The sequence below is a fragment of the Mustelus asterias genome, chromosome 1, assembly GCF_964213995.1.
Source record: "Mustelus asterias chromosome 1, sMusAst1.hap1.1, whole genome shotgun sequence".
NCBI lineage: Eukaryota > Metazoa > Chordata > Chondrichthyes > Carcharhiniformes > Triakidae > Mustelus > Mustelus asterias.
The window spans coordinates 11215731-11238810 of record NC_135801.1 but is presented as its reverse complement, the minus strand read 5'-3'; the positions used below and the strand labels follow the sequence as shown (position 1 = coordinate 11238810).

The window sequence follows — 23080 nt, the reverse complement described above, 5'->3', positions numbered from 1 at the left end:
CTTTCAGACTGTGGGAGGAAACCGGAGCACCTGGAGGAAACCCACACAGACATGGGGAGAATGTGCAAACTCCGCTCAGACAGTGACCCGAGCCGGGAATCGAACCCGGGTCCCTGGCGCTGTGAGGCAGCAGTGCTAACCACTGTGCCACCGTGCCGCCCACAGGGTGGGGTAAATATGTGGGGCTACGGGGATAGGGGCTGGGTGGGATTGTGGTCGGTGCAGACTTGATGGGCTGAATGGTCTCCTTCTGCACTGTAGGGATTCTATGATTCTCTGGGTTTCTACCACAACCGATGAGAGTTTCATGATCCCCATTACCGAGGCTCACTTTCAACTCCAGACTTTATAATTTGAATTTAAAAGGATTTGAAGCCATGCCCCCAGCACATAGTCTGGGCCTCTGGGTTGCTAGTCCAGTGACATGACCACTACGCCAGTGAACTCACCACATGGGGAATCACAAGCAGAAGGCTGCACACCCAGTTGTTATGATCTGGGACGTGTTACCTGAAAGGACAATGCAAACGGATTCAATAGTGACTGTGAAAAGGGAATTGGATATAGACGTGAAAAAGAAAAAATAATTGTTGGTCTATGGGGAAAGAGCAACGGTAGTGGAACTAATTGGATCGCTCTTTCAAAGAGCTGGCACTGGCTCAATGGGCCGAATGGTTTTCTTGTGTGCTGTACGATATTGCGTGGAACAGATGGCTTGTTCCCTAATAGGCCATGCCATGAAAGTGGTCTACTGCTATGAGAAGAGGGAGCATCACATATACCAATATTTCCAGCTTCAAAGTGAGTGAAAATGTATCCTTAAAATGATACTTTGTGCAGAAACCATTGAAGCGATATAAACAGCGCTGACCTTTCTGCATCATGTCTTTCGCTGGTGAAATCAGCTGTGTTGATCCATTTGTCGATAACGCTTTTGTCCATCGTGAGAATTTGCTGGGTGCTGTCTCTGCAGCGGAAATCAGCTGCAGGAATTGAAAGCTACAAAAGCAAGTCAGGTGATTAGACAGTGAACCGGGAAAGTTGTAGAACAATAGTAACTTGATTCAAGGTAACCCGTGTGACCTTAGTTAAAATGTACAAGAAATGTGTATATGGTGTCGTCATTAGGCTGTACTGGCAAGAGGCATCCTCATGTCCATTATTCAAGTGCGTTCCAAGAGAGTAATTGGGAGCATAGAATCATAGAATCCTTACAGTACAGAAGGAAGCCATTTGGCTTTTCGAGTCTGTACCGACCATAATTCCACCCAGGCCCTATTCCTGTAACCCCACACATTTACCCTAGCTAGTCCCCCTGACGCTAAGGGGCAATTTAACGTGGCCAATCCACCTAACCCGCACATCTTTGGACTGTTGGAGGAAACCGGAGCACCCGGAGGAAACCCACGCAGATACAGGAAGAATGTGCAGACTCCACACAGACAGTGGCCCGAGGCCAGAATTGAACCTGGGTCCCCGGCCCTGTGAGGCAGCAGTGCTAACCACTGTGTCACCTCACACGTAAGATCATTCTTACGAAAGATAACGTGAGGATGCCTCTTACCTATACAGCCTATTGATGACACCATAGAATCCCGACAGTGCAGAAGGTGGCCATTCGACCCATCGAGTCTGTACCATCTCCGAAAGAGCATTTTACACATGCCCACCACCTCCACCCCCTCCAACCCCATTACTCCACGCATTTACCATGGCTCACCCACCTAAATTATGCATCATTGGATACGAAGAGGCAATTCAGCATGGCTAATCCACCTAACCTACACATCTTGAGACACTAAGGAGCAACTTAGCATGGCCAGTCCACCTAACCTACACATCTTTGGACTGTGAGAGGAAACTGGAGCATCCGGAGGAAACCCACGCAGACACAGGGAGAATGTGCAAACTCCACACAGACAGTCAACCAAGGCCGGAATCAAACCCGGATCCCTGGCGCTGTGTGGCAGCAGTGCTAACCACTGTGCCACCATATCACCCACAAAGCAAGCAAATGCCTTTAGAGGGAAGGAAAGGAAAGGAAGGTGTGCATTTATGTAGCACCTTTCACAACCTTGGGTTATCGCATACAGCTAATGAATATTTTTGATGTGTGGTAACTCTTGTAATGTCAGGAGTATGACAGCCAGCTTCTGTTCAGTAATCTCCCACAAACAGCAAAGTGATAATGACAAGATGATCTGTTTTTTGCAATGTTAATGGAACGATATCAGCCAGGACACTGGGGAGAACTCCCCTGCTTTTAGAAATAGTGCCGTGGGATCTTTTCCATCCATTTGAGAGGCCAGACATGGGTTTACAGTCTCACTCCTGAGAAAAGTCCGGGTTGATGACATGTCAAAAGAAATGAAATGAACAAATGCTTGACTCAAATGTATGGTCGCTGCTTCATGTTAAAGGAGGGTCTCTAAGATATTGTCAAGTTAGACAAGTACGTCAACCCAGGCTCGCTTAATCTCTTAAGGTTTGGGGACTAAAGTACGAGGTTGTTTTGTGTTAATATTGAACTATGTTGATAGTCAGCAAGATTACCTGAGTCTGAATGAAATTGGCATTTGCTCCTGAAAAAATCTTGTAAACTTTGGCGTTTTGTGACTCTGCAACAAAGATACATTTTAGAGTCATAGAGGTTTACAGCACAGAAACAGGCCCTTCGGCCCAACTTGTCCATGCCGTTCTTTTTTTAACCACGAAGCTCGTCCCAATTGTCCGCGTTTGGCCCATATCCCTCTATACCCATCTTACCCATGTAATTGTCTAAATGCTTTTTAAAAGACAAAATTGTACCCGCCTCTACTACTGCCTCTGGCAGCTCGTTCCAGACACTCACCACCCTCTGTGTGAAAAAATTGGACCCTTTTGTATCTCTCCCCTCTCACCTTAAACCTATGCCCTCTAGTTTTAGACTCCCCTATTTTGGTAGAACAAGATCTGACCGGACACTCCCTCACAGAAGCAAAAGCAAATCAGCAAATATACCAGAAATTTTGATACTTTCTTTTTTTATTCTGTCATAGAATGTGGGCGACGCTGGAAAGGCCAACATTTGTTGCCCATCTCTGTTGCTGTTTGCTTGCTAGGCCATTTCAGAGGGGCAGTTATGAGCCAGACACATTGCTGTGGGTCTGGATTCACATTTAGGGACCAGGTAGGGATGGCAGATTTCTTTCCTTAAAGGACATCAGTGAACCAGATGTGTTTTTATGACAAGTGATGATCACCGTTACTAAGACTAGCTTTTAGTTACAGATTCTAAGTGATCCTGACGGAAGCAGATATTTGTGTTACAATAAATACTTAAGATAAAATAATGATCTCCGATAGTATATTAGTTCCATTCGGCATGCTGCACACTCTTCATTTAGGCATCACTATTCCCTCAAGATGACAGCTTGACGTTATTTTTCTGTTGTGAACCAACAGCGAAGAGGTTCGTGCCAATTGGGTGCAGGCTTCTATCGCTGGATGGAGCAAGGCAGCTTCAGGAACTGCAGATCCTCCTACCTACACCTATCGCAACATGAATGGAACTGGCACATCGGACTTTGTCCTGAATATGAATGAGCAGTACCATGGGGTGATTAGCTAATGACGAGCAATTCTAGAAATGTTGGCATGAAAAGGAAGGGAAAGTGCTAAGGGGTGGCTGAAAATTAGGTAATAGCAATATTGGAACCTGTATCCTCAGCGAATTCCGACTGGAAAACCCCTGCTGATCTAAAATCATTTTCACCTTCAGCATTATGAAGGGAAAAACAGATTTGCATTTGTTCAACATATTATTTCGCAACCACCCCATGTCTCAGAGTGCTTCACAGCCAATGAAATACTTTATTGAAGTGTAATTATTGTAAAAGAAAACAAAGAACAATACAGCATAGGAACGGGCCCTTCGGCCCATCAAGCTTGTGCCGATTCCTAATCCTTGTATTTAGACCCTCTACTTATTGCCCATACAATGGTTTCTATCCCTTTGTTCGCCTCCCATTCATGCGTCTATCAAGATACGCCTTGACAGTTGCTAACGTGACTAGTGGTGTGCCTCAGGGATCAGTGCTGGGACCACAATTGTTTACGATTTACATAGATGATTTGGAGTTGGGGACCAAATGTAGTGTGTCAAAATTCGCAGATGACACTAAGATGAGTGGCAGAGCAAAGTGTGCAGAGGACACTGAAAATCTACAAAGGGATATAGATAGTCTAAGTGAGTGGGCGAGGGTCTGGCAGGTGGAGTACAATGTTGGTAAATGTGAGGTCATTCATTTTGGTAGGAATAACAGCAAAATGGACTATTATTTAAATGGTAAAAAAATTGCAGCATGCTGCTGTGCAGAGGGACCTGAGTGTCCTTGTGCGTGAATCATAAAAAGTTGGTTTGCAGGTGCAGCAGGTAATTAAGAAGGCAAATGGAATTTTGTCCTTCATTGGAGGAGAGATGGAGTTTAAAAACAGGGAGGTTATGTTGCAGCTGTATAAGATGCTGGTGAGGCCACGTCTGGAATACTTTATACAGTTTTGGTCTCCTTACTTGAAAAAGGATATACTGGCACTGGAGGGGGTGCAGAGGAGATTCACTAGGTTGATTCCGGATTTGAGAGGATTGGCTTATGAGGAGAGACTAAGTAGACTGGGACTATACTCATTGGAATTCAGAAGAATGAGGGGAGATCTTATAGAAACATATAAGATTATGAAGGGAATAGATAAGATAGAAGCAGGGAAGTTGTTTCCACTGGCAAGTGAAACTAGAACTAGGGGACTTAGCCTCAAAATAAGGGGGAGCAGATTTAGGACTGAGTTGAGGAGGAACTTCTTCACACAATGAAGCAGTTGAGGCTACCCATTGAATTCTTTTAAGGCTGGATAGATTTTTGAACAGTGAAGGAATTAAGGGTTATGGTGAGTGGGCAGGTAAGTGGAGCTGAGTCCACAAAAAGATCAGCTATGATTTTACTGAATGGTGGAGCAGGCTCGAGGGGCCAGATGGCCTACTCCTGCTCCTAGTTCTTATGATCTTATTAACGTACCTGTTTCCACCACCTCACTGGCAGTGTGTTCCAGACACCCACCACACTCTGTGTGAAAAGCTTTCCCTATATGTCTCCACTGAATGTTCCCCTCTCACCTTGAACCCGTGTCCTCTTGTAGCTGACCATTCCACCCTGGGAAAAAGCCTCTGACTATCCGCCCTATCAACGTCTCTCATAATTTTATAGACCTCTAGCAGGCTGTGACAGCTAATGTGCATTCAGCAAACTCCCCCAGACAACGATGTGATAATGACCAGCTAACGTTTTGTTGTGATGGTGATCAAGGGATAAATATTAGCCAGGACACCGGGGACATCTAGCCAACTCCTCTTCAAAATAGCGCTATGTGGCCTTTTTGCTTCCACCTGATCTTGCCGATGGGGCCTCAGCTTAACATCTCAGTCAAAAATCCACTGGAGTGTCAGCCTGAGTTTTTCCACGCCAGCCCTGGAGTTGGACTCGAACCAAGAACCTCTTCATTCAGAGGTAAATGTGCTACCAGTCGCACCACAGCTAAATAGCACGCAGAAGGACTCAACTGAAATGGTGGTTACATTCAACAAGAATGAGTACATGATGTTAATTTGGTTAAAATAGCATTTGTAGTCAAGCTAAAAGTGACATCTTGTGTGATTGGCTGCTGTTCAATTACCTGCATTAATGTGGTTGCTTGTTGAATCCTCCTCTAACTTCCCACGGCTTGCAGAGCCAAATGAAATGACCAGATCGGAGGATGGGATGTAGGCGAGGGTGTGATAGCTAAATAACAGAAGTTGATGGGCAAAATCAGCTTGTTTGTGTCTCACAGTCAGCCCGGCTGCTTCCTAGCTTTGCACTTAGATGACAGGTTTGTTTTACTAAAGTTCACTAAAGTTTATTTATTAGTGTCACAAGTAAGCTTACATTAACACCGCAATGAAGTTACTGTGAAAATCCCCTGGTCGCCACACTCCGGCGCCTGTTCGGGTAACACCAAGGGAGAATTTAGCGTGGCCAATGCACCCTAACCAGCACGTCTTTCGGACTGTTGGAGGAAACCGGAGCACCTGGAGGAAACCCACGCAGACACGGGGAGAATGTGCCGACTCTGCACAGACAGTGACCCAAGCTGGGAATCGAACCCAGATCTCTGCTAACCACTGTGCCACCTTTTGGATGTTGGTATCAAAAATCCAATCAAAAGATCATTGAATGTTGAGAATAACTATACGTCACAATGATTTACATGTCACTGGCTTTATAGTTAAAGGTTGTATTTAGATCATGAAGCATTGTTTGGTAATGGTATTCCAAAGAATCTTCTTAACTGTTTACCAAATGAAAACAGAAGCAACAACACACTCTCTGTTGCTTTGGTAATGGGAGATCTATAAACTGGGAAGGATTACGCATGGGAACCAATCCACTGAGGTCTCTTCTTTTGCATCTGTGACTGCTGGTGGGATAATCAAGAGGAAGAACTTCTTGAGCGACTTTAATTTCGCAAAATGCACACGAGAGCCAAAAATTGACATTGACCTGTAGAAGGAGTTAGCAGACTAGCGATCCAAAATTTGCTCAGAGGTAAGTTTTAAAAGGCATCCTAAAGGAGGAGAAGTGGGGAGGTTCAGGGAGGGAGTTCCAGAGCCTATGGCTTAGCTTGGCTTAAGACAGAGCTGCCAATGGTGGAGCAAATGGAGAGGAGGATGGAGGAAAGCAATGTTCTTGTGGGGTTGTAGTGCTGAAGGAAGTAACAGGGGAAGAGTGAGGACATGGAGGGATTTAAACATGGGGGTGAGAACCTTTAAATGCAGGCATTAGTCGACTGGGAACCAATGTAGATCATCAAGTATAGGGGGTGGATGATGGGTGAATGGGATTGATGTTAGGATGAGTTTGCTGCAAAATCTCAGCAGGCCTGACAGCATCTACGGAGAGAGAACAAAGGCAACATTTCGAATCTGGATGACTCTTCGTCAGCTGGGATCCAGCATCCGCAGTATTTTGCTTTTATCTTAGGATGAACTCAAGTTAATGAAGGGTGGAAGATGGGAGGCCAGCCAGAATAGTTGAGCATAGAGGTTACAAAAAGCACAGGACTTTCTTTTCTGGTTTCCACAAACTATCGTATTTAAGATAGAAGCAATAAGAAGACTGGTTTAGCTGTGAAAAAAGACAATAACCTTGCAGTAAATAACCTTTCACTTTGGAAGAAATAATAGCAAATTGGATGATTATTTAAATGGAAAAAAATTACAACATGCTACTGTGCAAAGGGACCTGGGGGTCCTTGTGCATGAGTCGCAAAAACTCAGTCTGCAAGTACAACAGGTGATCAAGAAGGCAAATGGGATGTTGGCATTTATCGCTAGGGGGATAGAATATAAAAGCAGAGAAGTCTTGCTGCATCTGTACAAAGCATTGGTGAGGCTGCAGCTGGAATACTGTGTGCAGTTTTGGTCCCCTTACTTGCGAAAGGATATATTGGCCTTGGAGAGAGTGCGGAGAAGGTTCACCAGGTTGATACCGGATATGAGGGGTGTAGATTATGAGGAGAGATTGAGCAGATTAGGTTTGTACTCGTTGGAGTTTAGAAGGCTGAGGGGTGATCTTATAGAGGCATATAAGATAATGAAGGGGCTGGATAGGGTAGAAGTGGAGAGATTCTTTCCACTTAGAAAGGAAACCAGAACTAGAGGGCACAGCCTCAAAATAAAGGGGGCTCAGCTTAGGACAGAGTTGAGAAGGAACTTCTTCTCTCAGAGGGTGGTGAATCTCTGGAATTCTCTGCCCACTGAAGTGGTGGAGGCTACCTCGTTGAATATGTTTAAGTCACAGATAGATGGATTTCTGAGCGGTAAGGGAATGAAGGGTTATGGGGAGCAGGCGGATAAGTGGAACTGATTCACTTCAGATCAGCCATGATCTTATCGAATGGCGGGGCAGGCTCGAGGGGCTAGATGGCCTACTCCTGCTCCTATTTCTTATGTTCTTATGTTCAGACATCAAGGAAGGGAGGATTTGCATTAAGTAAGAGTGTTCAATCTGTTCCATTATCACAAGTGCAGAGTGTACGAGCTTCTTTTTAGACCATTACCTCGAGGAACCAACTAGGGAACAAGCTACCTAATTTTAGTGTTGTACATTGAGATAAGGTTAATAAATAATCGTGTTGCAGGTGTTTTTTTTAAGGGAACGTGACTATAACATGATAGAATTGTTCATTGGGATGGAAAATGAAGTAGCCCAATCTGAAACTCGGGTCGTAAATCTTAGCAAAGGAAACTATGAAGATAGGAGGGGTGAGTTGCTAAGATTAATTGGGGAACTTCATTAGATGGTGGTGGATAGGCAATGGCTAATATTTAAGGAACAAATGTATGTGTTGCAACAGTTATACATTCCTTCCTGATGCAAAAACATAACGGGAAAAGTGGCCCATTTTATAGATAATAAATAATCTTGCCACACAATTTGCAATCCTTGTTCCTGCTCTGGTTAGAACTTCATGGAGTTTTGGGGCGGCATGGTGGCACAGTGATTAGCACTGCTGCCTCACAGCACCAGGGACCCGGGTTTGATTCCCGGCCTTGGGTCACTATTTATGCGGAGTCTGCACGTTGTCTCCGTGTCTGCGTGGGTTTCCTCCGGGTGCTCCGGTTTCCTCCCACAGTCCAAAGATGTGCAGGTTAGGTTGATTGGCCATGCTAAATTGCCCCTTAGTGTCCTGGGATGCGTAGGTTAGAGGGATTAGCGGGGTAAATATGTGGGGTTACGGGGATAGGGCCTTGGTGGGATTGCTGTTAGTGGAGACTCGATGGGCTGAATGATCTCCTTCTGCAATGTAGGGATTCTATGATTCTATGAAAATAAATTAAGGGCAGTATTAGATCCAAAGAGGAGTCATATAAAATAGTCAGAAAATGTAGTAAGCCTGGGAATTGGGGGGGAATGTAGAATTCAACAAATGAGAGGACCAAGAGATTGATTAAGAAGGAAAAATAGAGTATGAGAGAAAACTTGCAAGGAACATGATAGCTTCTCTAAGTATGTAAAAGGAAAAAGATTAGTGAAGATAAATGTAGGTCCCTTACAATCTGAAATGGGAGAATTCATAATGGAGAACAAGGAAATGCCAGAGCAATTAAATGACTACTTTAGTTCTGTCTTCACAGTTGAAGTCATCTTTATGACCTCTTTAATTAAGAGAGCCAATTAGAGACGATTTATGCTACGAACACAGACCAATCAAAATTACCTGTGATTACATCAATTCCACAGCAAAGAAAGAGGCCATTCAATCCAATATGCCTATGCCACTGTTTATACTCAACACAAGTCTCCTCCCATTCTGTTACCTCCTCTCTCAGTTACTGCCCCATTATTTAATGGGAGGTGATGGTGGCACAGTGGGAGGGACGCAAATTATCCAGAGACTCAGGCTGGTTCTCTCTGGGGACCCAGGTTTAGATGTAATTAATAAATCGGAAATATAAAGCTGGTCTCAAGTATTGGTGACCAGGATGAATATTATAAGTGCCATTAAAAAAAACCCATCTGGTTCGCTAATGTCCTGTTAGAGAAGGAAATCTACCATCCATAATTGGTCTGGCCTTTGTGAGACTCCAGATTCACAGCCATATCCCATAAAATAGAAATGCAGGTACCAACCCGCCCTTTAACAGTGCCTATGCTACTAACTTCAACTACTCCATGTCACCATGTCAGGGTGCTCTGGTGCAGAGGGATCTGGGTGTCCACGTTCATGAATCACAGAAAACTAGAATGCAGGTACAGCAGATAATAAAGAAAGCAAATGGAAAGTTGGCATTTATAGCTAAAGGAATAGAATATAAAGGTAAGGAAGTATTGTTGCAACTATACAAGGCATTGGTGAGGCCGCACCTGGAGTATTGTGCACAGTTTTGGTCCCCTTATTTGAGGAAAGATGTAGTGGCATTGGAGATAGTTCAGAGGAGGTTCACTAGATTGATTCCAGACATGAGGGGTTTGTCGTATGAAGAGAGATTGAACAGTTTAGGCCGATACTCTCTGGAATTTAGAAGAATGAGGGGAGATCAAATTGAGGTATACAAGATGATAAAAGGTATGGATAAAGTAGTTGTGGAGCGGATGCTTCCGCTGGAAGGGCATTCTAGGATGAGAGGTCATAATCTTAGGATAAGGGATAGCAAATTTAAAACAGAGTTGAGGAGAAACTACTTCTCCCAAAGGGTTGTGAATCTGTGGAATTCGCTACCCCAAAGTGCGGTGGATGCTGGAACAGTGAGTAAAATTTGAGGAGTTAGATGGATTTTTAATTGGTAATGGGACGAAGGGTTATGGGGAGAAGGCAGGAAAATGGGGATGAGGAGCATATCAGCCATGATCGAATGGCGGAACAGACTCGATGGGCCGAATGGCCTAATTCTGCTCCTGTATCTTATGAACTTATGAACAATGGGTATTCACATTCTCACCACTCTCTGTGCAGAGAAATCCCTCCTAAGTTTGGTAATTAATGCACATAAGTATGGGCTGAACTGCCCAATGCTAACTCATAGTGGAGAATATTCAGGAGAATGTCACCTTTCACATCTGAACGTAGATCCCAATGCTGGAGGCAAAATATAGTAAATAAAACGGGGTATTTTTAAAATACTGCATTGCACAGTATTCTGAATGTGATCAGAGTAGGCTGAAACGAAAGCCAGCTTTGAGGAGAAGGACAGAATGTGTTCCAAGCTCCTGTTGTCACTCACCTGCCACAGGCTATCTGTGAAACTTCGCCCTCAATCTTCTCCACCCTTTCAAAGGTGCTCACATTGGCTGTCGTGTTCAGTCCCAGTTGCCCAGCACTTCCATCTCCGCACGTGAAAACTCTTCCGTCCTGCAACAAGGGGACATCACATTGAAAATCAGAGCCAGGCTAAAATCAGGAAGCACTTCTTGACGCAGAGGGTAGAGGAAATCTGGAATCTCTCTTCACCATCTTCCAGCCCAGTTTGGGACATGATAGGCACTAATTCTAAACGTGAGAATGTGAGTTCCTCGTTCCCCATTTCAATTCAGATGCCCTGCATCTGTAAACATAGCAGTGTGGGTCCAGACAGTTATGTTGCACTCCACATTTGGATACTGCCCCTTTCACAGGGGCTGGACTTAATGTTCTGTCACTCACAAAATCATACTGTTATTAGCACAGCAACTGGATTTGAAGGCATCCCACATCTATTGTTCCAGGAACTGGACTTTTCCACTGCTCAGATCAATGGAAAATGATGCCCGCAAAGGCATTGGAGAGAGGACAGGAAGCATTCAAGAGAACGGTTCCAGAGATGAGGAACTTCAAATAGGAAGATAGATTGGAGAAAGTGACTGTTTTCCTTGGGGAAGCAAAGGCTGAGAGGAGATTTGATGATGAAGGCATTCTAAATCATGAGAGGTCTAGACAGAGTCAATATGGAGAAACTGTTCCCATTCGTGAATGGGTCAAGAATGTGAAGGCACAGAATTAAGGCAATTGGCAAAAGAAGCAAAAGCAACATGAGGAATAACTTCCAGACAGCGCGTGGCTAAGGTCTGGAATGCACTGCCTGAGAGTGTGGTGGAGGCAGCTTCAATCGAGGCATTCAAAAAGGCAATAAGACTTATTTAACGAGGAGAAAAGGTGCAGAGTTATGGGGATGAAGGTGGTAAAATGGCCATAAGTGAATTGCTCATTCGGAGAGTCGGTGCAGACATGATGGGCCAAATGGCCTCCTTCTGCACTATAACAATTCTGTGATTCTGAACAATATTTGCATTTATATCACTCTTTTAAGATCAACAGCCCGAGGTGCTTAATGGAAACCAATGACAGTTCAGGGATAGAGTTGAACAGAGAGAGAAAATGTACCCCTTACACCTTCATCAAAGCATCAGGAGTTTGCACGTTTGATCATCTATTTAATATACAACATAAAGCATAATGGAGATTAATGGGTTAGATACTAAACCAAATAGCAAGAGAAACATGCCAAGGCTTCTTCTCTCCAGTGACAATAGTCTGTTTAAGTGCGGCAGAGTGGGACTTTCGACTGTCCAGCTGATCCAGGCACCAACCTCGGATCTTTTCCAGATCAGTCTCTTTGAAGTATTATGGAAATCATAGAAATCATAGAAACCCTGCAGTGCAGAAGGAGGCCATTTGGCCCATCGAGTCTGCACCGAACACAATCCCACCCAGGCCCTACCCCCACATATTTACCCATTAATCCCTCTAACCTACGCATCTCAGGACACTAAGGGGCAATTTTTAACCTGGCCAATCAACCTAACCCGCACATCTTTGGACTGTGGGAGGAAACCTGAGCACCCAGAGGAAACCCACGCAGACACGAGGAGAATGTGCAAACTCCACACAGACAGTGACCCAAGCCGGGAATCGAACCCAGGTCCCTGGAGCTGTGAAGCAGCAGTGCTAACCACTGTGTTACCGTGCCGCCTGTGAGTGTTTGCATGATGCACTTGTGAGTCCCCCCTGTGGTCATGGTTGGGAATGCAGTGGAAGAAGCAAGTTCCTGCTACATGACTCCAAGAAGCAACCAGCCTCCCCAACCATTGCCCCTGGCTCCATACCCACAAGGACATGGAAGCGACCCATGTGTCCCTTCAGATAAAAAGTTTTGCTGTGGCCATTTAACCTTTCCTTTCACTGCGTAACACTTTCCCCTTCCATACAATTGATGCCAACACCGGACTCCCGAAAGTATTGGCATTATGATAATGTCAGGCTTTGTAATCCAGCAGCTTAGGCTCTGGGACCTAGGTTCAAATCCCACCGTGGTAGTTAATGGAATTTAAATTCAATTAATCGACCTGGGAAATAAAGCTAGTCTTAGTAATAGTGACCGTAGCAACTATTATCAATTGCTATTAAAAACCTATCTGCTTCACTAATATCCTTTAGAGAAGGAAATCTGCTGCCCTCACATTTTCTGACCTACATGTGACCCCAGATAAATGGTAATGTGGCTGTTCTTAACTACCCTCTGAAATGGTCTCACCAGCCACTCAGTACAAAGGGCAATTCGAGATGGGCAACAAGTGACCTCGTCAGTGACAATCCCATGAAAGAATCAGATGAAAACTATGGGTGGCACGGTGGCACAGTGGTTAGCACTGCTGCCTCACAATGCCAAGGACCCAGGTTCAATTCCAGCCTTGGGTCACTGTCTGTGTGGAGTTTGCACATTCCCCCGTGTCTGTGTGGGTTTCCTCCGGGTGCTCAGGTTTCCTCCCACACTCCAAAGATGTGCGGGTTAGGTGGATTGGCCATGATAAATTGCCCCTTACTGTCCAAAGATGTGCAGGTTAGATGGAGATGCCATGGTAAAAACAAATTGCCTCTTAGTGCCTCAAGATGTGTAGGTGAGGTGGAATAGCCATGGTGAATGTGTGAGGTTACGAGGAAAAGGTGGAGAAGAGGGCCTGGGTAAGAAACTCTGTCAGAGAGTCGGTGCAGAGTCGATGGGCTGAATGGCCTTCTTCTGCACTGTAGGGATTCTGTGATTCCATTGGAGCACTTTTTTGACACATCAACAACTGCCCCAACAGCCCTTTTTTAAAATTTATCTCCAAAAATAAATTGGCATTCTTCACTTTACTTCCTAATACCAAAGTTGCAGCCACTATGGAGAAAGCCCCAATAAGTCTAAGAAAGAATACCTTTGTTAGTACAGCAGTATGTTGGTTTCCACAAGAGATGTATGTGACATTGAGCCTCTTCATTTGATGCACACGACATGGACTGGCTTTATCTATTGAGAGAACAACCTGTTTTAATAATGGAGGTTCCTACGCGACATGTCACGTTTTTACCATCAGAATGTGGGAAAACCTTGGCCCTCTACCCAATACTGGTACCACATTCTCCACCAAACCAACAGTCCAAAGATGGGCGGGTTAGGTGGATTGGCCATGCTAAATTGCCCCTTAGTGTCAGGGGGACTAGCTAGGGTAAATGCATGGCGTTATGGTGATAGGGTCTGGGTGGGATTGTGGTCAGTGCAGACTCGATGGGCTGAATGGCCTCCTTCTGCACGGTAGGATTCTATGATTCTATAAGAAGGGAAGTAAGGAGATGAAGTTGAAGGCCTATATTTTCCTTTTGTGTGCTAATTATTTTTTAAATGTGATGGTCACAATTTGCTTGGATAATGAGGAGGGCAGGAAACCAGCTAATTATTACTTGTGATCTTCCTCACTTCTGAAACAAATAAATTGCCACTTAACTGGTGCATGTAGTGAATAGTTCCTTCACCACGCTGTGAAGTGTGCAGTAATGAACTATAACTGGAGAAGATGGTTTTGCATCAAATTATGAAGGTGATATTAGATGGAAGATTAATAAAAATAAAATTAACTTACCAGGGATCCTGCCCTGTCCAGGAACTACATAGGAGCAATCCACTGTGGTTATCTCGGTCCAGGATCAGGGGGGATAGTGGTGTGATGGCACTATCACTGAATATTGGCAATATCACTGTCAGAAAAACCCACCTGGTTCCCTAATATCCTTTAGGGAAGGAAATCTGCCGTCCTTACCAGATCTGCCCTATGTAGGACGCCAGAGCCACAGCCGTGTGGTTGACTCAATTGCTCTCTGAAATGGCCGAGCAAGCACTCAGTTGTATCAGCGATTCAAGAAGGTGGCTCACCACCATCTTCTCAAGGGCAACTGGGAATGGGCTTTAGATGCTGGCCAGCCAACGGCACCCACGACCCATGATCGAATAAAAAAATGGTTAGTGACCCAGTCTAATGCTCTGGGGGCACAGGTTCAAATCCCACCATTGCAGCTGGTAGAATTTAAATCCAATTAATTATTAAGAAAATCTGGAAAGAAAGTTATATTAGGGACCATAAACTAGTTTAAATTGTTGCAAAAGCCCATCTGGCCCTTTAGGAAAGGAAATCTTACCTGGTCTGGCCTCATATCAATGTGGTTGACTCTTAACTGCCCTCAAAGGGCAATTAGTGATGGGCAACAAATCTCACATCCCATGAAAGAATATATAGAAAAAAACCTTCAGGGTTTCCATGAACTGTATTCTCTCTGCGTGACTAAGATTCATAGTCTCCACAGACAGGAAGCCCAATCCCATTGGTCCTGCTCGTATCTTTACAGGCATCCAGATTGTTTCAAGAGAGAAATGTACTCCGATGTGTCCTTACCCTCTGTGTCCTTGAGCCCCAGCTGTCCGTGGCTGTTTTTCCCCCAACTGAACACTGCCCCTGAGAAAGAAAGGGCAAAGCTGTGCCTCCCTCCTGCAGCGATCTGAGCCACTGGGATCCCAGTCAGAGATATCACACGTTTGGGTTGTAGCTGGCTGTAAACGCCTTCACCAAGTCCTAGTTGCCCATAACTATTCTGTCCCCAGGAATAGATTGCACCATCTGAAGAGAATGGACAAACATTTTAATCAGACCGTCCAGCAATAGATACGGTGATGAAAGATTCATTTAGTAAGTAATAACATGTTACCTTTAGAAAGAGCCAGTGAGTGATAACAACCGCATGTAACCTGCACTATCGGAACTCTGATCAGAGCCACTCTCCTGCAAATGAAAGAAATTGACTTTTTCAACTCTCCCATCGAGTATGTGAAGGGTATGTGTTTAAGTTTATTTGCTAATTAGTGTCAGAAGTCGGCTTACATTCACACTGCAACTACTGTGCAAATCCCCTAGTCGCCACACTCCGGCGCCTGTTCGGGTACAACTGAGGGAGAATTTAGCATGGCCAATGCACCCTAACCAGGACGTCTTTTGGACTGTGGGAGGAAACCGAAGCACCCGGAGGAAACCCACGCAGACACGGGGGAGAACGTGCAAACTCCACACAGACAGTGACCCAAGCCGGGGATCAAACCCGGGTCCCTGGAGCTGTGAGGCAGCAGTGCTAACCACTGTGCCAGCATGCCACCCGAGTGTGATAGGTGACATTGTTGCAGGGCCAGTATTGGTGCCAGAGTCAGTTTCCTTTCTACCGCGCACCCTTCCCACAGCTGCCATTCACACAAAACATTGGGATGCCAGGGACTTGCCACCAACAACCTCCACTGATGGTTTCAACTCTTTACAAGGTTCTCGCCATATGAAATACCTATAATAATGCACTGTTAGTCCAATTCCGACTACACTTATTAATATGAAATTGACATTTATTAATGATTGACATTCTTTGGTCCTGTTTTTCCATTGACGCTCTTGGCTTCCATTGCAATGTAGCAATTGCAAAACACGAAAAGATTATTTGATTTGATTTATTATTGTCGCATGTATTAATAAACAGTATTGGTTCTTGTGTGCTATACAAAGCATACTGTACATAGAGAAGGAAGGGAGAGTGTGCAGAATGTAGTGTTACAGTCATAGTTAGGGTGGAGAGAAAGATCAACTTAATGCAAGGTAGGTCAAGTCCATATCCTGGTAATAATCTGATACAGTGATAATTGAGCTGTTGACTAATCATGTCAATCGATCTCTGTTAATTACTCTACAATGTACCCAGCCACAGGATGAGGAAAACCCCCCCTTTGTTGGACAACTTTGGGAGCCACAACTCCCAAAGTCATCTGTTCCTCCAAAGCATGTTTCACTTATCACATGTCATATCTCAAATTATTCATACATTGTAAATGCATGTTACTTTCTAACAGAAATCTATCTCATTGGCATTTGAATGAATTAATGTCTTTGTGTACCATCTCCCAAGGCAGCTTGTTCCATCAATTGACCACTCACTCACTGAAATGGGCTTGATTTTAACTCGAGTGATTGTGGGTTTTGAGTAAGCTGAAATTGGGTGCAGGTTAATTCTGAATTTACAGATAGAAAAATTAATTAGGGTGGCAAATGGAAAGTTGGTCTGTATTGCAAAGAGTCAGGAAATCTTGCTGCAACTATACAGAGCACTGGTGAGACCACACCTAGACTATTGTGTATATTTTGGCTTCCTAGGTGGGAAGCTAAGGAGGGATATAGTTTTGTATTGGAAGTACTCTGGAATAGGTTCACTCAGCTAATTCCTGGAGGGGAGACATTGCCTTTTGAGGAAATGTTGAGCAGGTTGGCCCATACTCATTGGCGTTTAGAAGAACAAGAGGTGATCTTACTGAAACATGAGATTCAGAGAGGCTTGGCGGGGTAGATGCTGAGAGGATGTTTCTCCTCAGGGGATAATCTAGAAAGAGGGGACACTATGTGTCAGTAAGCAGTCTCCCTTTTAAGACAGAGATGAGGAAGCATTTCTTCCCTCAAACGGTTATTAGTCTTTGGAATTCTCTTCCCCAGAATTCCAGAGGCAAGGTCATTGAATATATTGAAGGCTGGGTGGATAAATCTTTGATTGACAAGGGTTAGGATGGGTTAGGATGGGTGATTTGGGGAGGGGTGCAGGCACGAGAGTGGAATTAAGGCATGACCCTGTTGAATGGTGGCAGAGTAGGCTTATGGGCAAAATAGTCTCCTCCTGCCCCTACTTTTTCTGACCTTATGGTTTTATCATAGAATCCCTACAGTGCAGAAGGAGGCCATTCAGCCCATCAAGTCTGCACCGACCACAATCCCACCCAGCCCCTATTCCCATAAACACTCATATTCACCCTGCTAATCCCCCTGACACTCGGGTTAATTTAGCATGGCCAATCGGCCTAACCCGCACATCTTTGGACTGTGGGAGGAAACCGCAGCACCCGGAGGAAACCCATGCAGACACGGGGAGAATAAAGGTAGTTTTACTCCCCTACAAATCCTGACTATGTCTTCTGGTTCAACTGTTTTGGATAAGGAGAAATGTTTGTGTCTCTGAGGCAGGTAAAGACCCTGGTGAGCTTTACAGCTTCCCTGCAGGAGATGGAGCTGGAGTGAAAACTTCATAGCACATCACAGCACCAGCCCCACTTTGGGCTGTGTGTTTGGGTTAAAAACCAACTCGCTGTATATGATGGAGAGATGGACTTAAGAGATAACCTGTAAGGACAGTCTTCAATCAAGGCCACCTTTCCTGGAGCTGGCTAGATACAGTTCACAATTTCCCTGGCATGATTAGCTTCCAGGCTGTCAAGAGGGATCCTCTGTTTGGTCTATGGGTACTTTAAATAGCCAACTGTGCCGTCAGTACATTAGGTTTGGTCAAGTCAGTTCAGCAGGGATCTAATCAACTTGCGCAGTTCTCCAAAGTTCAGGTAATAGTCTATTGTATTAACATGGTGGCTCAGTGGTTAGCACTGCTGCCTCACAGCGCCAGGGACCTGGGTTCGATTCCCGGCTTGGGTCACTGTCTGTGTGGAGTTTGCACGTTCTCCCCGTGTCTGCGTGGGTTTCTTCCAGGTGCTCTGGTTTCCTCCCACAGTCTGAAAGACGTGTTGGTTAGGTGCATTGGCCATGCTAAATTCTCCCTCAGGTGCCGGAGTGTGGCGACTGGGGAATTTTCACAGTAACTTCATTGCAGTGTTAATGTAAGCCTACTTGTGCCACTAATAAAAATAAACTTAAAATGAATGTTGTTTTTGGACAGTGCAGCCAAACGGCACATAAATCAAAAATACCTTTGCTTTGTTAAACTTCAGTGATTAGAAGTAAATGTCTGATCAGGGTTATCTGCTGCCCAGTGGTAGCAATCTCACCCTCTATCGCCTCCTATCTGTCTCTCTGCATGTCAATCTACCTTCACTCTAAAAGTACCTCACAGAATCCCTACAATGCAGAAGGAGGCCATTCGGCTCATCAAACCTGCACCGATCACAATCCCACCCAGGCCTATCCCTGTAACCCCACATATTTACCCTGCTAATCCCCTGACACTAGTGTCAATTTATCTTGGCCAATCAATCTAACCTGCACATCTGTGGGAGAAAACCGGAGCACCCAGAAGAAATTCATGCAGACACGGGGAGAATGTGCAAACTCCACACAGACAGTGATCCGAGGTCAGAATTGAACCCAGTCCCTTGCGCTGTGAGGCAGCAGTGCTAACCACTGTGCCACCGTGCCGCCCTGCCTCTGTGCCACCCATACTTCACTGTTTGTGGTCAGGACATCCTGAGGTCATGGCAGGTGCCATCTGAATACAAGTTTTTCTTCCTTTCCCAGGTGAGTCCATAGGGAACACTGACCTGCAGCTCATAGGTCCACAGTTGCTGAGTTTCAAATTTAACTTGCTAACTAGCGCTCCCTCTAAATGCAGGACACTTGGGCAAGACAGTGAGACTGGGGAGTAAGCCCTTGTATATCTTCCAGATATGTCAATGCATGTTTCATTAGGACTATTTATGATTCATATAACCACCAACAACATCATTTTTAGCATAACAAAGAGTGTCAATGCTTCAAACAAATATTGACACCGGGGCCATAGAAGGGGTTACTGGGGCAGATGACCAGAGCACGGTGAGATGGGTATGTTTTAAGGAGTGTCTTAAAGGAGCAAAGCCAGGTAGCGGGTTCGAGAGGTTTAGGAAGGTGCTTAGGGCCTCAGCAGCTGAAGGCACAGTCATCAATGCTGGGGGGGGGGGGGGAGAGAGATTAAAATTGGCTGGCAAATGGCCAGAATTGGTGGAGCAGAGATATCCCGGAGCAGGAGCGGAGGGAGAGGAGGAATGTGTGTGTTTGTTTGAGGGTTGTGGGAGGGGGGAAGGATGCGAGGGGAGGTGGTCAGACCATGAATTGATTTTAGAATAAGGATGAGGATTCATCCAGTCTTAATCCAATGTTACCAAGCTTTTCTGCCTGCCTCGACATATGGAAATTACACCACAGTGATGGCAATGCGAGTGATGCACCATCAATCGAGCAAAGACTAGTTTGTATGCAAGAACAAATAGGCTTTTATTAGCAAAAGACTTGGAGCACACCCATGCCGATGAACTGGTCCAGACTGAGGCAGGGGGGTGGGGAGCAGTCGCCTTTATACCTGGACCGGGGGGGGGGGGGTGTGGATGGAGTCTCGGGTAGGGCCGACAGGGATGTGTCCAGGCATGTCACATATACAGGTAATAAGCTAACAGTGGTTTACCACAGTGAGTATTCCTGTTTATTACAGGAACACATGCAGTTGATAGTGCTGTGTCCACATAAGCACTTGAGTTGGTGTGGTAATAACCAGCTGCTTTTATTCACAGATACTTTAAAATATTAAAGAGTAACCGAAGTAATGCTTGGAATGCAATTGCTAAACATGTTTACTCCATTTAGGAAGCCATCTAGTGTTCAGTTCACAACATGCAAGTGTCATATTTATCAGGCTCATTTCTCCCTACCTTGGACAAGAGATGATGCTGCAGCATTCCCCATTGCCTATCTGTCCATAAGTTGCAGCTCCCCAGCCAAAGACAGATCCATTTTCGCAAAGAGCCAAGGTGTGGTGTTCGCCGCAGGCCACGTGGACAACTTGCTCTGTATTTAGAGCCAAGACCTCTTCTGTAAAAGAAAACAGCTTCTGTATGTGACAGGCACATGTTATTCACCATAAAAATTACACTGACCAAGGAGCGGCCAACTAACAATGTAAACAAATGAAAAAGAAGATTATTACCAGATCCTTCCTGATACCATTTCACTTGGTTCCAAAGTTGCTGGCAATGGTACAGTCAAAAATGCCAAATGTGCCTCCAGTCCTGTCAGCATTATAGGCATATTTACACTCCAGAGGCTGAGCTGAAACATTTCCCCGACTTATCCTGTGTACTTTCACCATAAGAAGTCTCACAACACCAAGTTAAAGTCCAACAGGTTTATTTGGTAGCAAAAGCTTACTGTGTTTACCCCAGTCCAACGCCGGCATCTCCACATCATACTTTCACCATATTCGTTGGATCTTCTCTGTTAAATGGGGAGGGCGGCACGGTGGCACAGTAGTTAGCATTGTTGCCTCACAGTGCCAGTGACCTGGGTTCAATTCCCAGCTTGGATCACTGTCTATGCAGAGTCTACACATTCTCCCCGTGTCTGCGTGGGTTTCCTCCAGGTGCTCCAGTTTCTTCCCATTGTCCAAAAGGTGTGCTGGTTAGGTGCATTGGCCATGTTAAATTCTCCGTCAGTGTACCCGAACAGACACCAGAGTGTGGTGACTACGGGATTTTCACAATAACTTCATTGCGGTGTTAATATAAGCCTACTTGTGACACAAATTAATAAACCTTTAAGGTTAGAGATTTAAGAATTCTGACACGGCGTCCAATGGTTTCTGGATAAAAAGTGATCAATGGCTAATTTTAAATCCGAGATTGATAGATTTTTGATAGCCAAAGGCATGAAGGGATATGGGGCAATACTTGAAGATTGATCAGTCATGGGCCCATTTAATGGTGGACGAAAAACAGATAATGCTGGAAAATCTCAGCAGGTCTGACAGCATCTGTGAGGAGAGAATAGAGCCAACTTTTCATAGAATCACAGAATCCCTACTGTACACAAAGAGACCATTTGGCCCATCGAGTCTGCACCAACCACAATCCCACCCAGGCCCCACTCCTGCAACCCCACACATTTACCCTGCTAATCCCCCTGACACTAGGGTCAATTTAGACTGGCCAATCAACCTAACCCGCACATCTTTGGACTGTGGGAAGAAATCGGAACACCCGGAGGAAATCCACGCAGACACAGGAAGAACGTGCAAAACTCCACACAGACAGTGACCCAAGGCCAGAATTGAACCTCAGCCCCTGGCGCTGCGAGGCAGCAGTGCTAACCACTCTGCTGCCGTGCTGCCCTCAATTCTGATGAAGGGTCATCTAGACTCGAAACGTTGGCTCTATTCTCTCTCCACAGATGCTGTCAGACCTGCTGTGATTTTCCAGCATTTTCTGTCTTTGTTTCAGATTCCAGTATCCGCAGTATTTTGCTTTTATCACTTAATGGTGGAACTGACTGGATGGGTCGAATGGCCCCTGATCCTACGTTCCCAGACGAGCTGGTCCAATACTTCTGAGCTGCATCCAGTCCAGTGCATCCGGTGGAGATACACTGAGTACTGGCTGAAGGCTAAATTCACCAGCTCTCAAATCCTCAGCAGTGCGATATACAAACTGAAATACTATAATTTCAACAAAAAAAGATAAGTTTTTTTTATTCCCCAGAAAGGGGCGGGGTGGATGAGAATGACTATAAGTGTGGAGACATTAGCTGCCGGTCCCTGCTGTAAACTGTTGATTTCAGCTCCTGTGACATTTCATGTGAATCGAAACTGCTCAACAGGGAGGGAGGTCATGAAATAGCAAGAGAGGGAGAAAACGAAACTCTCAAAATGAGAATAGAAAACATCCGTGCTGGCTGCTCTGGCTGACGTATAATTTGTTAGGGAAAGGGCTTCTTTGTGTCTGTCAGATTCAACAAAATGAGGGCATTAAATTGTCATTTGGTCTATAATGAGAATTTAATCTTTAACTTTGCCAGGAATTGGATACACCCGTTACTGCGTGATAAAAACACTTGAAATTGCAAGGAAAAGGAAGAAATGTGTCCATTTGGGATTGAAACTATGTTACAATTCACTGTGTCCCACTCTCACCCCACAGCTCAGTTTAACTCCTTACCCGGGGTAGATGTGCCGTTCTTCCTCCCGAGTTGTCCTTCCCTGTTGTCTCCGCAAGTAAACACGGTGCCATCGGACAGGAGAAACACCGAGTGTCTTTTCCCACAAGATACTCCTTTCACCTCCCGGCCCCGCAGCCAGTCGATTTCCTGCGGTGCTGAAGTGTCTTGGTCCTTTAGTAGTCCCACCTGGGTGGACACACCGTCTCCCCAGCAAAGCATCACCATCTCTCTACAGCCAGTGTCTCCGCTCGCTCTGCCTCTGCCGCAGGAAGGGTTGCGCTGTCTCCTCAACACATGAACCAATCTCAACTTGGCAAGGCTACAAGGCAGCGTGGACTTCAGACCAATCCTCTACGCATCTTTCGATCACGAGGGGCCACGGGCTCAAGGTGAGAGGGGCGAGGCATAACTCAGATATCAGAGGGATGTTTTTTACACAGGGGGTGGTGGGGGCCTGGAATGTG

General features: G+C 45.2%; 1 protein-coding gene across 4 annotated transcripts in view; it reads right to left on the bottom strand.

Moving 5' to 3' along the window:
- LOC144491372 (putative E3 ubiquitin-protein ligase HERC4) overlaps window positions 1–23080 on the bottom strand; it is a 53989-nt gene extending 30909 nt beyond the window's left edge. For 2 of the 4 annotated variants that reach the window (XM_078209100.1, XM_078209109.1), the window contains exons 1-9: window positions 22616–23080; window positions 20339–20498; window positions 15562–15635; window positions 15252–15473; window positions 13743–13834; window positions 10796–10923; window positions 5707–5813; window positions 2554–2618; window positions 872–999 (exon numbers count right to left, since the gene is read on the bottom strand). In XM_078209100.1, coding sequence (XP_078065226.1) covers window positions 872–999; window positions 2554–2618; window positions 5707–5813; window positions 10796–10923; window positions 13743–13834; window positions 15252–15473; window positions 15562–15635; window positions 20339–20498; window positions 22616–22841 — 1202 coding nt within the window. In that variant the 5' untranslated portion in view covers window positions 22842–23080. Of the gene's footprint in view, window positions 1–871; window positions 1000–2553; window positions 2619–5706; window positions 5814–10795; window positions 10924–13742; window positions 13835–15251; window positions 15474–15561; window positions 15636–20338; window positions 20518–20613; window positions 21360–22615 lie in introns of those variants that run through there. The other 2 variants (XM_078209120.1, XM_078209130.1) reach the window with 2 other exon arrangements.